The sequence below is a fragment of the Chenopodium quinoa genome, unplaced genomic scaffold (assembly GCF_001683475.1).
Source record: "Chenopodium quinoa cultivar QQ74 unplaced genomic scaffold, ASM168347v1, whole genome shotgun sequence".
NCBI lineage: Eukaryota > Viridiplantae > Streptophyta > Magnoliopsida > Caryophyllales > Amaranthaceae > Chenopodium > Chenopodium quinoa.
This window is the reverse complement of record NW_018742334.1, coordinates 1,219,787-1,233,471: the sequence shown is the minus strand read 5'-3', so window position 1 is coordinate 1,233,471 and position 13,685 is coordinate 1,219,787. Positions and strand designations below refer to the sequence as shown.

At 36.0% G+C, this 13,685-nt stretch overlaps 1 protein-coding gene across 1 annotated transcript; it reads left to right on the top strand.

Moving 5' to 3' along the window:
* The first annotated feature begins 2,631 nt into the window (after positions 1–2,631).
* On the top strand, positions 2,632–13,288 carry LOC110693132 (jasmonate-induced protein homolog). Its single transcript, XM_021870251.1, has 3 exons — positions 2,632–2,786; positions 2,940–3,629; positions 13,181–13,288. Exon 2 carries the CDS (start codon positions 2,956–2,958, stop codon positions 3,535–3,537), a length of 582 nt encoding a protein of 193 aa, XP_021725943.1. The 5' UTR covers positions 2,632–2,786; positions 2,940–2,955; the 3' UTR covers positions 3,538–3,629; positions 13,181–13,288.
* The last annotated feature ends 397 nt before the right edge of the window (positions 13,289–13,685 follow it).

Below are 13,685 nucleotides of genomic sequence, written 5' to 3'. Positions count from 1 at the left end.
CTTTATAAAGAAGTGACGCAAATAAGAGTCATTTGCGTCGCACTTTTATAAAGGAGTGACGCAAATAACAAAAAACAAGTTTATTAGAAGAGTTATTTGCGTCGCTCCTTTATAAAGGAGCGACGCAAATGACTCTTATTTGCGTCGCGCCTAGGAGCGACGCATATGACTTTTAAGTCATTTAAGTCGCGAGCAGTTGCGTCGCTCATAGAAGCGACGCAAATACACTATAAATGAGCGACGCAAATAAGCCTTTTTCTACTAGTGATTTAATGACGTTTGGAACCATAGATAACCATTATATGTTTTCATAAATGCCCGTGATAGGCTTGAGTTCAAGAAATCGGTGAATGTTTAGAACAGGCTAATTGAGCGTTTTAAGACAAATTAGATGGTTCCACCCACCCAATTGGACTCCTGGAGGGTATTGGGGACTATGGTAAACTTCTCGACAATTTTTATTTCCAAGAAAATAAAGGTCAAAAAATTTCAAAATTATTGAAGGTTATTATCCACGCATTTTAAGGAATTTTTGACGTTACGGGGTCCAGTGGCGAAAAGTCTTGAGACCCTAAAGGATACAGTTTAGGTTAATATAATGACGTTTGGAGCCATATATAACCATTAGATTTTGTTATAAATGTCCGTGGTAGGCTTGAGTTTACGAAATCGGTGCAAGTTTCGAATAGACAAATTGAGTGTTATAAGGCAAATTAGATGGTTCCACCCACCCAATTTGACTTCCGTAGGGTATTATGTACCATGGTAAACATCTCGGAAATTTTTCTTTATGGGAAAAAAAAAGGTCAAAAAATTCCAAAATTGAAGGCTATTATCCATGTTTTTTGAGGAATTTTTGACGTTACGGGTTCTGGTGGAGAAAAATCTTGAGACCCTAGGGGATGCATTTTAGGGTCATATAATGACGTTTGGAATCATATATGTCCATTATATGTAGTCATAAATGTCCGTTGTAGGCTTGAGTTCACGAATTCGGTGCAAATTTTAAACAGGCAAATTGAGTGTTTTTAGGCAAATTAGATGGTTTCACCCACTCAATTGGACTCCTGGAGGGTATTAGGTATCATGGTAAACATCTCGAAAAATTTTATTTTCGGGCAAAAAATGGTCAAAATATTTCAAAATTGAAGACTATTATCCACGCTTTTTGAGGAATTTTTGACGTTATGTGGTCCAGTGGAGAAAAGTCTTGAAACCATAAAGGATACATTTTAGGGTCATTTAATGACGTTTGGAACCATAGATAACCATTATATGTTTTCATAAATGTCCGCGATAGGCTTGAGTTCACGAAATCGGTGAGTGTTTAAAACAGGCTAATTGAGCGTTTTAAGGAAAATTAGAAGGTTCCACCCACCCAATTGGACTCCTGGAGGGTATTGGGGACTATGGTAAATTTATCGGCAATTTTTATATCCGAGCAAATAAAGGTCAAGCATTTACAAAATTGAAGGCTATTATCCACGCATTTTAAGTAATTTTTGACGTTACGGGGTTCGGTGGAGAAAAGTCTTGAGACCCTAAAGGATATTTTTTAGGGTAATATAATGACGTTTGGATCCATATATAACCATTATATGTTGTTAAAAATTTTTGTGGTAGACTTGAGTTTACGAAATAGGTGCAAGTTTCGAATGGACAAATTGAGTGTTATAAGGCAAATTAGATGGTTTCATGATAACTTGCTATTTGATATGATTTTAGGGTGTTTTGAACCTAGTTTACTTGATAAAATTTGCGTTTTGGTTCATTTTTACTGTATTATTATGCAATTTTTGTGTATCCTATGCTTCACGGGTTGTTGGTGTTTTTGTTGAGATTATAGGTTCAAAAAAAACGACCAAATGGAGCCCATGGATACAAAGCCGAGGTTAGAAGCAAGAAGATGGTTAAAAGAAGCCAAGGAAAGGAGCAATATAGAAGAAAAGATGGAAAAAAGAGCTTAAAAGACCCTGCACGGCCGTGCCAGACCTTGCACGTCCGTGCAGGAGGTTCCAGAAAGTTTCAACAAGCTGCCAAGGCCTGCACGGCCGTGCTTAATTTTGTACATTATGGAAAATCCCACTCTTATATTCCTAACTAGAAAATGCAGTCTTATTAAAAGGTTTTTATCTAACATATCTTTTAGTCGTAAGGAGGATGTTTATTTGATTCATATGATTTTATTTGAAAATTTTGTACTTTATAACTTTAACAACCCCATATTATTTTGAACCAATAATGAAACAATCTCATAACAAAACATAAGATCCACATGAAATTTAGCCATAACATTTACATATATATGTCAATATCGATCTTAGGATCATTTGAAACTGGAAGAAAAGCTCTAACCAGCTATATCCCTCAGCTCAATTTCTCCGCCCATCCCTCATATAAGTTATATCCTTGCATTGGTTTGAAAAAATGTGGACCTTCCAAAGTTACAAGTATTGATATTCATATGGGACCAAATGAGATGATAACAATATACCTATCTATCATCACATTAATGATAAGAGAGAATATATGCAAAAGTAAATAATAAGGCTAGGTAGACAATTTAAAGTGGAGAATATATGCAAAAATAGTGCGTGAATTTCTAAAGTAGAGATCGAATTCAATACACTACGGTTATGAAGAAGCTAATAGGAGTACAACAAGTATGTATAAGGTAAGGATTTGTGTATAAATATGCAAAGGATGGGTAGGTAATTGGCGCAGTGCAACACACAAGCTTCTGATCTCTAGCATACAAATAACCAACATCCGAACTTCCGATCAAGGTAATGTCATGTATATCATATACATAGAAGAGTCTTCATATATATAGTATGCATTTATATTTGTTATCAAATATATTAAAGCAAGTCATCTATATATATATATATATATCGGGTTAAACTGAATTACTAATTTGCAGTTAAAATTTGTTATAGGTACTGAAGGAAAAAAATGGCCTCAGCACAAGAAACAGTTGTGATGAATGCACAAGACAAAGAGATTGTGGAGAAGATGGTAGAGGTGGCGAAAAACATTGGGATGAAACAGAACAATGGTGCAGCGGCCAATAGTCAACAACAAAACAGTGCAGTCGTCTCGATGATGAACTCCACCCCTGGAAGGGTTAATTTTTCAATGAATCAGGATTGGCATGGGGAAGTGATGACTGGTGAATATCCTTCGGTCATTGATGTCAGCAAAGGCGACAGCTTTACTCATTCGGCGACAGATAACGATGGATCCAAGGGAGCCGTAGTGTACTTGGGCAACAACAGTACTGCTAAAAGTTGTGCATGGCTATTGGCTTGGTCTGCTCCCAAATTTCCCACCACCAACAATCCTAACAAGGTTTACGTCAAATGTGGCGATGCCACTGATTTCCAGAATATTAATTGGAACCAAATCGAAGCTTCTCTCGACGTATCATCCACTTTCTCGAGCTTCATGGAACCAATTACCAAGACCACCTGCAGTGCTAACATCCTCCCTGGCAAAAACTTCGCATCTGTTGGTGCTAATTTTGGAACTATGTAATTCTACGTACTTTCGTTCGTAATTAGTATGCATGGCTCACTCATCATAATTAACATGCATGCATGTATGTACGTGCTTTAATTATTTGTTAGTTAGTGATAGAACAATGTATACTACAAGAGGGGGGGTGAATTGTAGTGTATGTAGACTATGGTAAATTTGCGGAATTAAATCTACTACTAAGAGAAAAGACACTGAGATAGGCAATGAATAAATTCACTATGTAAAAATGATTTACAATCACTAATACGTTGCCTAGACTCAAGTTCCGTGAGGAACTCAAGTTACCCAACTGTGATCCCTCAATCACAGTTTCTCACACTTTGTGATTCTACTCCGAATCACTTGTACAGTGTAAACAACTCTCTCAAATCTCACACTTTACAACTCTCACAACCCAAACCCAATTACACAATGATTACAAGTATTTCTTAAAGAACTTAAGAGACTAAGGGTGGAAGGAACTTCTCTTTTAAACACTTTGAAACTCTATGCTCAGAGTACTTAAAATTGTTTTTCCACACTTTCAAAACTTAACGTTGATCTGTTTTTATAGGGAGATTATCCAAGCTTCCATCATGTTCCTACTTCCCCCTCAATCCCACGTTCACCTATACTGGGAAGTTGGGATGTAAGTGGAGGAAGTTGAGAACCATGATTTCACTAACTTGACTCCCAAATCCAACGTGCATCCTGTTTTTAAGCAAACAGAATTTTACCAAGTCAAAAATCAGTTTAAAAGAAAAATTATTAAAAAGATAAATATTTATTTATTAAAAAGATATTTAAACAATTAATTAATTTAAAATAAATTTATCTTTTAAATTAAAGAATTATTTAGATTTTATTTATTTATAAAATAAATCTTTTCAACTGATTTTATCCCAATATTTTCAAACTGATTTTATCTCTTCCTTAAATTAAGGATTTTGAAAACTGTTAAAAACTTTTCTGAGTCATCCGTCAATCGTCAAGTTCCTTCAGGAACTTCAGGTTCCTTCAGGAACTTCATGTTTCTTCTTAGTTCCTTCCAACACTTTTGTTTCTTAAGTTCATACACTGAGTAACTAAGTATATAGAGTTGTGAGGACATCTTGAAAGCTTGCATTCATCATCAAGTCTTCCAAACTTTGTTGTTCCTACTCCGGAACATGTATTTGTGTACCTGAATCTTTCTGTTCAACCAAGACTCATAAACATCATTAGTCAGAGTTTGTTTTATGTAAGTCAATCATCAAAATATTAAGGTAGTCAATTCAACAATATTCCCCCTTTTTGATGATGACAAACAAAAACAAACTCGGTTAAACAAAACAAACATCCAAGCAATCAGAGTAACCAATACTTAAATAAAACAATTAAATTATTTAAAGAAATAAAATAAACTAAGGATAAAGAAGTCTGCATCATTCATGAAATTAATAAATTGTGAAATTTATACCTTTACTTAAATGATGAAGACTTGAAGTGAATCGGTTTGAGTCCAGCTTTCTGAGTTTGTTCTTCTCTTCCCCCTTTTGACATTATCAAAATGATAGAAAGAGCATGCTATATATAGTACTAAACTACGGAGGGAGTAGTAAATCTGAATTCATGAACGATTAAGCATGCGCACACAGTTCATATGCAACCAAAATGAAAACATCAATTTCAAAGACAAACTTAGCCAGTTTAATACAAACCGAAATAAAAACAAAATAAAGTGTTCAAAACAAGCCAAACAAAATAAAATTGAAGGACAATATCACTGTTTAATAAATCACAAGAAAGAGTGGGGTAGGTTTGTTTTGCAAAGGGCTAGGAAATGGTAGCAGCTTCATGGTAAGGTAACATCCTTGATCGCATCGAGAATGGTCTTGTAACAACTTTGCTTCACTTTAGCTTTGAGTTCCTGAGCCGAGGAGTCCATATGAGCATTTACTTTATCTTCCAGAGAAAGCATATGAGTTTGCAGCCCCTCAACTTTAGTAGCCAGGTTATCCACTTTAGAAGAAAGGTTAGTTATACTCTGTGTAAGTGTAGTGGACAAAAGCTGAAGTTCCTCCTGGATTTGCAAGGAACTTGGACCAGAGCTAAAAGCACTGAAGCCGAAACCAGAAATACGAGGCTGTGAAGCAGGTGGAGAAGGTGTGGTTTGGTGAACAGAGGAAGGAATAGGGGGTGGTGATGGAGTTCCTTCAGAAACAAGGGAAGACGGTCCCTGAGGAACTTGGGTGGAAGTTCCTTCAGAAACTTTAGATGTATCATCATCCAATTCAACAATAATAACAGGCTGAGATCTTAGTGTTCTGGGTTTAGAAGAAGCAAGTCTAACGCTTCTCCTTTTTCTACCTGTTACAGGGACAGTTTGTTTAACAGAGCCTCCAAATTTCCTTGAGTAGCTCTTTCACTAACTCCTCTTTGTCATCTTTTTCCTCCTTCTCACTCTCTATTTCTTTCTTCTTCTGTTTCCCTCTCTACTACACTTTTTCTCTTTTTCACTCTCTTTTTCCTCTTCTTTTTCACTCTCTGTTTCCTCTTCTTTTTCATCATTTTTCTCACTGTCTTTCTCTTTCTTTTCTTTTTCTTTCTCACCGTTTTCTTCCTCTTTTACTGCTTCCTTCTCACTGTCTTCCTCTTTTACTTCTTCCTTCTCACTGTCTTCCTCCTCATCAATGCTTTCCCTCTCATTCAGTTCCCCCTCACGTTGATCTTCCTCTTCCTCAGATTCCGAGTGTACATCGGTAATAAAACAAACTTTTCCACGAACAACTTTAAGGCTTAATTTTGAGAGGGATTTTTCATGGAGTATGTTTTCTGGTTTAAAGGGGTGGGTTTCTTCATTGGTTAGAGGAACTTTGAAGGTTGGAAGTGGCGGTTGGTGTTTTGGGGTTTTTTAAGGTGAGCGGGTGCGTGTGGTAAGTGAGGTGAAAAGATAGGTGACGGTTGAGAGTTTAGTGGGATAGAGAAAAGGTTGTGATTTATTTTGACAATGATAAAAAATTAAAAAAAATAAGATAAAATCTAATTGAGAAAAAAAATCTTTTTGTTGTTTTTAAATTTATAAGATAACAAAAATAATAAAAAGATAAAAATAAAAATTGAAAAATAAAGAAAAATAAAAACTACGAAAGAAAAAAAATTGCCAGTAAGTTACTTCAAAGTAAAATACTGGTTAACATGTACAGAGCTTTACAAAAAGGAACTTGGAAAATAATATGGCTTAATTTGTCTTCTTCATCAACATAATCACATGATCACATACTCATTAGAATTACACACTCTTTCATTGCAAGATTCGAGATTATGTTTTTCACACCAAGGTTATATATAGCAATTGCTCAGTTGTTTCACTAAGACATACCTTGGGGTTCCAAGAAGAACTGCTCAATTCAGCTTTATCATTCCGAGTTCCAATCGCATCTTTTCGAATTTTTCTCTACTCAAAGACTTTGTTAGAATGTCATCAATTTGATATTCAGTTTGTACAAATTCTAGTTTAATAGAGCCTTTTTCCACATTGTCTTTTAGAAAATGATGCCTAACATGAATATGCTTTACACGTGAATGATGTACTGGATCTTTTGATATGCAAATAGCACTTGTATTATCACAGTATATTGGAACACATTCAAGAACTATGCCAAAATCACGTAATTGTTGTTTTATATGCAGCAGCTGCTACGTATTCTGCGTCTGCTGTGGATAGAGCAACTGTATTCTGTTTCTTGGAACTCCAAGAAACTAAAAAAGATCCTAGGAATTGGACCATACCTGATGTACTTTTTCTATTCACCAAATCCCCAGCATATTCGGCATCGGCAAATCCAGTAAGATCATATGTGTCACTTCTTGGGTAGAATAAACTCAAGTCGTCAGTTCCTTTGAGATATCTCAGTATTCTCTTGACGGCTGTTAGATGCGATTCTTTGGGGTTTGATTGGAACCTAGCACACAGACCAACACTAAAAGAAATGTCAGGTCTACTTGCAGTTAAGTATAGTAAGGAACCAATCATACCTCTGTACTTTGTCTGGTCCACACAAGTTCCTGAGGGATCTTCGTCTAACCTAGAGTTAGTTCCCATAGGAGTGTGGTTAGTCTTTCCGCTGTCAAGGTTATACTTTTTCAGGAGTTCCTTGACATATTTTTGCTGATGTATAAATATTCCTGATTCTGTTTGTTTGATCTGCAGTCCTAAAAAGAAATTGAGTTCCCCCATCATGCTCATTTGGAACTCACTGCACATCAAGTCAACAAAGTACTTGCACAAAGATTCGTTAGTTGCACCAAATATAATATCATCAACATAGATCTGCACAACTAAGAGATGAGTTCCTTTAGATTTTAAAAACAAAGTTTTATCAATTTTTCCTCGTTTAAAATCATTTTCCAAAAGGAACTTGGACAGTCTTTCGTACCATGCTCTTGGAGCCTGTTTTAGCCCGTAGAGAGCCTTATCAAGTTTAAAAACATGGTTTGGAAAGTTTGGATTCTTGAATCCAGGGGGTTGATCGACGTAAACTGTTTCTTTTAATAAACCATTCAAAAACGCACACTTTACGTCCATCTGATACAGTTTTAAACCCATAAAAGCAGTAAAAGATATTAAAATTCTAATAGTCTCAAGTCTAGCAACAGGAGCAAATGTTTCCTCAAAATCAATACCTTCCTGTTGGTTATATCCCTTTACAACCAACCTAGCCTTATTTCTTACAATTGTACCATATTCATCAAGTTTGTTTCGAAAGACCCATTTTAAACCTATGACCTTTTTATCTAGTGGCTTAGGTTCAAGATGCCATACCTGATTTCTTTCGAATTCATTAAGTTCCTCTTGCATGGATAAAATCCAGTCAGGGTCTTCTAAGGCTTCTTTATGGTTGCGAGGTTCCAAAGTAGATAGAAAAGCATTGAAGGCACAGAAGTTCCTCATTTGCGATCTAGTCTGAGTTCCTTTGCATAAGTCACTAATAATTTTGTCCAGTGGGTGTGACTTTTGGTGCTTCCAAGGTTTGGGCTGGAAGGTTTGGATAGTAACTCGACTATTCTTATTTTCTGAGCCAGTTTCTTCTTCTTCAGTGATTTCCTCTTGTGTTATTGGTTCCTCGGCAGGTTCTTCATTCTGAGGATGTTCTCTCAAAGGAACTTCAGTCTGTATGTCGAGTTCCTTCTCTGGATTTTCATGATTTTCATTTAATCGAGTTGGCTGCTTATTTGGAATTACTGCATCTTCTTCTTGTTCTTGAGGACGTACTAGACCAATTTCAAAGTCATAGTCCTCATGTTCCTGTGTACATGGAAGTGGATTAGTTTCATCAAATATAACATGCACACTTTCCTCAACACACATAGTGCGTTTATTGTAAACTCTATACGCTTTACTGTTAGTAGCATATCCGAGAAATACGGCTTCATCACTTCTTTCATCGAATTTCCCTATGTTCCTTTTACCATTATTATGCACAAAACATTTACAACCAAATGCTCTCAGATGAGATATATTCGGTTTTCTGCCTTTCATAAGTTCATAGGGTGTCTTATTTAATATAGGCCTTAGCATGACACGATTTATAATATAACAGGCTGTATTCACGGCTTCTGCCCAGAAGTTCCTTGGAAGATCGCTGGCTATTAACATGGTTCGAGCCATGTCTTCTAAGGTTCTGTTCTTCCTTTCCACAACTCCATTTTGCTGTGGAGTTCTTGGAGCTGAGAAGTTATGAATTAAGCCTTGTTCCCTGCATAAATCATCAAATTTAAAATTCTCAAATTCAGTGCCATGATCAGATCTAAGGTGTATCAGTTGATGTCCGGTGGACTTTTGAATTCTCCTGAAAAATGTGACAAACTCATCAAAAGTCTCATCTTTGCTAGACATAAAAATTACCCATGTGAATCTAGAATAATCATCAACAATTACTAAGACATACTTCTTTCCACTTCTACTTTGAATCCTCATAGGACCACACAAATCCATATGAATTAACTCTAAAGGTTTCGTGAAACTCACCATTTTCTTGGATTTAAAGGATGATCTGACCTGTTTTCCTTTCACACAAGCATCACAAATTTTGTCACATAGGAACTTGATTGAAGGAAGTCCCTCTACCAAGTTCCTTGTTCTTAATTTATCAATCAAAGAGAAACTTTCATGACCAAAACGTTTATGCCACAGTAAAGGATCATCCTCAATGACACTGAGGCAAGTTAAGTTGTTCCTCGGAACTGTATTGAGATCCACTGTATAAGTGTTCCCTTTCCGAGTTCCTTCCAGCAAAACTTTCCCAGTGTCATTCTGAATGATGCTACATTTTTCAGAATCAAAACTTACTGAGTTTCCTTTATCACAAAATTGTGATATGCTTAATAAGCTGTGTTTGAGGCCCTCGACTAAAAAAACGTTATCAATAGCTTGGGAACTTGACCTTCCAACTTTTCCTACGGCAACAATGCTGCCTTTCTTATTATCACCAAAGGTCACAGTTCCTCCTGTATAGGCCGTCAGTGAGAGAAATCTTGATTCATCTCCTGTCATGTGCTTGGAACAACCACTATCGAGGTACCATTGGTTGTTCCCCTCACTACGACCTGCAAAAGAAACTAAGGGTTAGATTCAGGAACCCCATCTTTCATGGGTTCCTTCGTTGATACAACAGACTCATTTTTCTTTTGCCATACATAAACTATATTTTTAGTGGACTTAAGTTCCTTTCTTTTGCATTCAGTATCTTTGTGTCCTGACTTGCCACAGAAGGAACACACAGTCTCACTAGGAAGTTCCACATAGTTTTTCTTTTTACTACTACTCTTCTTTTTGTGGTTGAAACCCAAACCTTCTGTCCTTCTGGTTTGAGCTTCAAGTATCCACTTTGGAACTCCCATGTGGATTACACTCTCATTGTTTCTTGCTCTTTCTAGATCCTTTTCAAGGAACTCATTTTTGTCTTTAGTAACCTGCAATTCTTTTTTCAAATTTTCAAGATCATCATTAAAGGTTACTAAAGGCAATTGAAGAGCATTATAAGAATCAATGTTAGTGCATAGCAATTTATACTGAGTCAATTCAACATTTAACATGATATTTTCATTTTTGACTCTTTCCAGTGTTTCTTTAAGCATAGTATTTCTATCTAGCAAATCAAAGAATCTTCCCTGAACATCTGTTCTTGAACTATTCAAATATTTCATATGATCCTTATAGATTTCTAGAGCTTTTTCATTTTGTCCAAGTTTAAGACATATTTCTTTATATTCATCCAATGTTTCTATGAGCAAAGAAATTAATTTGTCTTTTGACAGGGATTTCAGAAATTTAGGTTCGAGATTTACCTCCTTTGACCTTTCACTGTGTTTAGCCATCAAACACAGGTTTGCAGTTTCTTCTTCCGTGGATTCTTCTTCATCCTCAGAACTTGTGTCTCCCCACGCAGCTATCATGGCTTTCCTGTAATCAGATTTTGAAAAGTTAGGAGTATTAGATTTTCCGTGTTCCTTTATTTTGCCTTTTCCTTTTTCTGATTCCCAGAGAGGGCATTCCTTGATGAAGTGATCTGTGTTCCCACATTTGTGGCAACCTCCTGTTTCCTTGGAGTATTGGTTCTTCTTGAAGTTCCTTTTCTTTTGGTCACCAAACCTTTTGTTGCGGTACAACTTTTTTAACTTCCTGACTAGCATGGCAGCTTCTTCCTCTCCAGATTCGGAATCCTCATCACTTGGTTGGGCAACTTTTAAAGCGATTCCTCGGCTTTTTGAGCTTTCTTGACTTTTGTTTGATAGGTGAAGCTCATGAGTTATCAAGGAACCTGCAAGTTGTTCAAGGTTAAAGGTTGTAAAGTCCTTTGATTCCTGCAAAGCAGCCACTTTGGCTCTCCACCGTTCATCTTCAGGAAGGCTTCTTAGAATTTTGCGTACCTGTTCATCCATAGGAACAACTCTACCAAGAGAAACTAATTCATTAGTAATATTTTTAAAACGAGTAAACATTTCTTGAATAGTTTCTTTTGAACCCATTTCAAAACGTTCATATTTAGAAAGCAGTATATCAATTTTAGAACGTTTGACTTCATGAGTTCCTTCGTGGGTTATTTCTAGTAAATCCCATATTTCTTTTGCTGTTTTACATCCCATAACACGAGTGTGTTCATCTGGCCCTAAACCCCAAACTAGGAGTTTTTTAGCAGTAGCATTAATCTCTTTCTTCTCAAAGTCATTTCTATCATATTCAGAGATAGGTTTAGGAATTACCTCATTTTCTGCATTGGTCTTGGTTACCTCGTAATCTCCTACTTCGATAGCTCGCCAGACTTGATAATTCTCGGACTGTATGAACATCTCCATCCTTGTCTTCAATAGGCATAGTACTTCCCATTGAAGAGTGGTGGTCTTTGTGTAGAGTAACCTTCAGCTAGTCTCTCGTCCTTTGACATTGTTCCTCCAGGAACTTGACTCGACAGGGCTTCCTGCTTTTCCGAGTTCCTTGCTCTGATACCAATTGATAGAACAATGTATACTACAAGAGGGGGGGGTGAATTGTAGTGTATGTAGACTATGGTAAATTTTGCGGAATTAAATCTACTACTAAGAGAAAAGACACTGAGATAGGCAATGAATAAATTCACTATGTAAAAATGATTTACAATCACTAATACGTTGCCTAGACTCAAGTTCCGTGAGGAACTCAAGTTACCCAACTGTGATCCCTCAATCACAGTTTCTCACACTTTGTGATTCTACTCCGAATCACTTGTACAGTGTAAACAACTCTCTCAAATCTCACACTTTACAACTCTCACAACCCAAACCCAATTACACAATGATTACAAGTATTTCTTAAAGAACTTAAGAGACTAAGGGTGGAAGGAACTTCTCTTTTAAACACTTTGAAACTCTATGCTCAGAGTACTTAAAATTGTTTTTCCACACTTTCAAAACTTAACGTTGATCTGTTTTTATAGGGAGATTATCCAAGCTTCCATCATGTTCCTACTTCCCCCTCAATCCCACGTTCACCTATACTGGGAAGTTGGGATGTAAGTGGAGGAAGTTGAGAACCATGATTTCACTAACTTGACTCCCAAATCCAACGTGCATCCTGTTTTTAAGCAAACAGAATTTTACCAAGTCAAAAATCAGTTTAAAAGAAAAATTATTAAAAAGATAAATATTTATTTATTAAAAAGATATTTAAACAATTAATTAATTTAAAATAAATTTATCTTTTAAATTAAAGAATTATTTAGATTTTATTTATTTATAAAATAAATCTTTTCAACTGATTTTATCCCAATATTTTCAAACTGATTTTATCTCTTCCTTAAATTAAGGATTTTGAAAACTGTTAAAAACTTTTCTGAGTCATCCGTCAGTCGTCAAGTTCCTTCAGGAACTTCAGGTTCCTTCAGGAACTTCATGTTTCTTCTTAGTTCCTTCCAACACTTTTGTTTCTTAAGTTCATACACTGAGTAACTAAGTATATAGAGTTGTGAGGACATCTTGAAAGCTTGCATTCATCATCAAGTCTTCCAAACTTTGTTGTTCCTACTCCGGAACATGTATTTGTGTACCTGAATCTTTCTGTTCAACCAAGACTCATAAACATCATTAGTCAGAGTTTGTTTTATGTAAGTCAATCATCAAAATATTAAGGTAGTCAATTCAACAGTTAGTTTCTTTCCTAGCTAGCTAACTAGCTACGTACCATGCATGCACATCTATGTTATATCTATTTACTACTTCAATAATAATGAGCCCTACGTTATTATTAGTTTCATGCTTTTATCCCTAATTTTATTTTCTCTTTACTATACTTAGGGCCTGTTCTCATTTACCGAACTCAGCTGAACTGAACTGAACTGAACTGAGTTGAACTGAACTAAACTGAAATGAATATTTTATAAGAGAAGGAAATTAGGAGCTGAACTGAACTGAACTGAATTGAATTGAATTGAATTTCAACGTAAGAGAACATGCCCTTAGCCTCTAATTTTACCTTTGTCCATCATTTTGGCTAGACATGCATTATTACACTTGGAACTTTTACTCATTACTACGGTTATTGCTTGCACTTTGATTTGCTATTCAAGGTGCGTGTCACTCTTTGCTCTAAAGTGTGGGATGAGCTCAGTAATGCATATATGATGAATGTAGGGAACTCCTCTAGCAGCTAG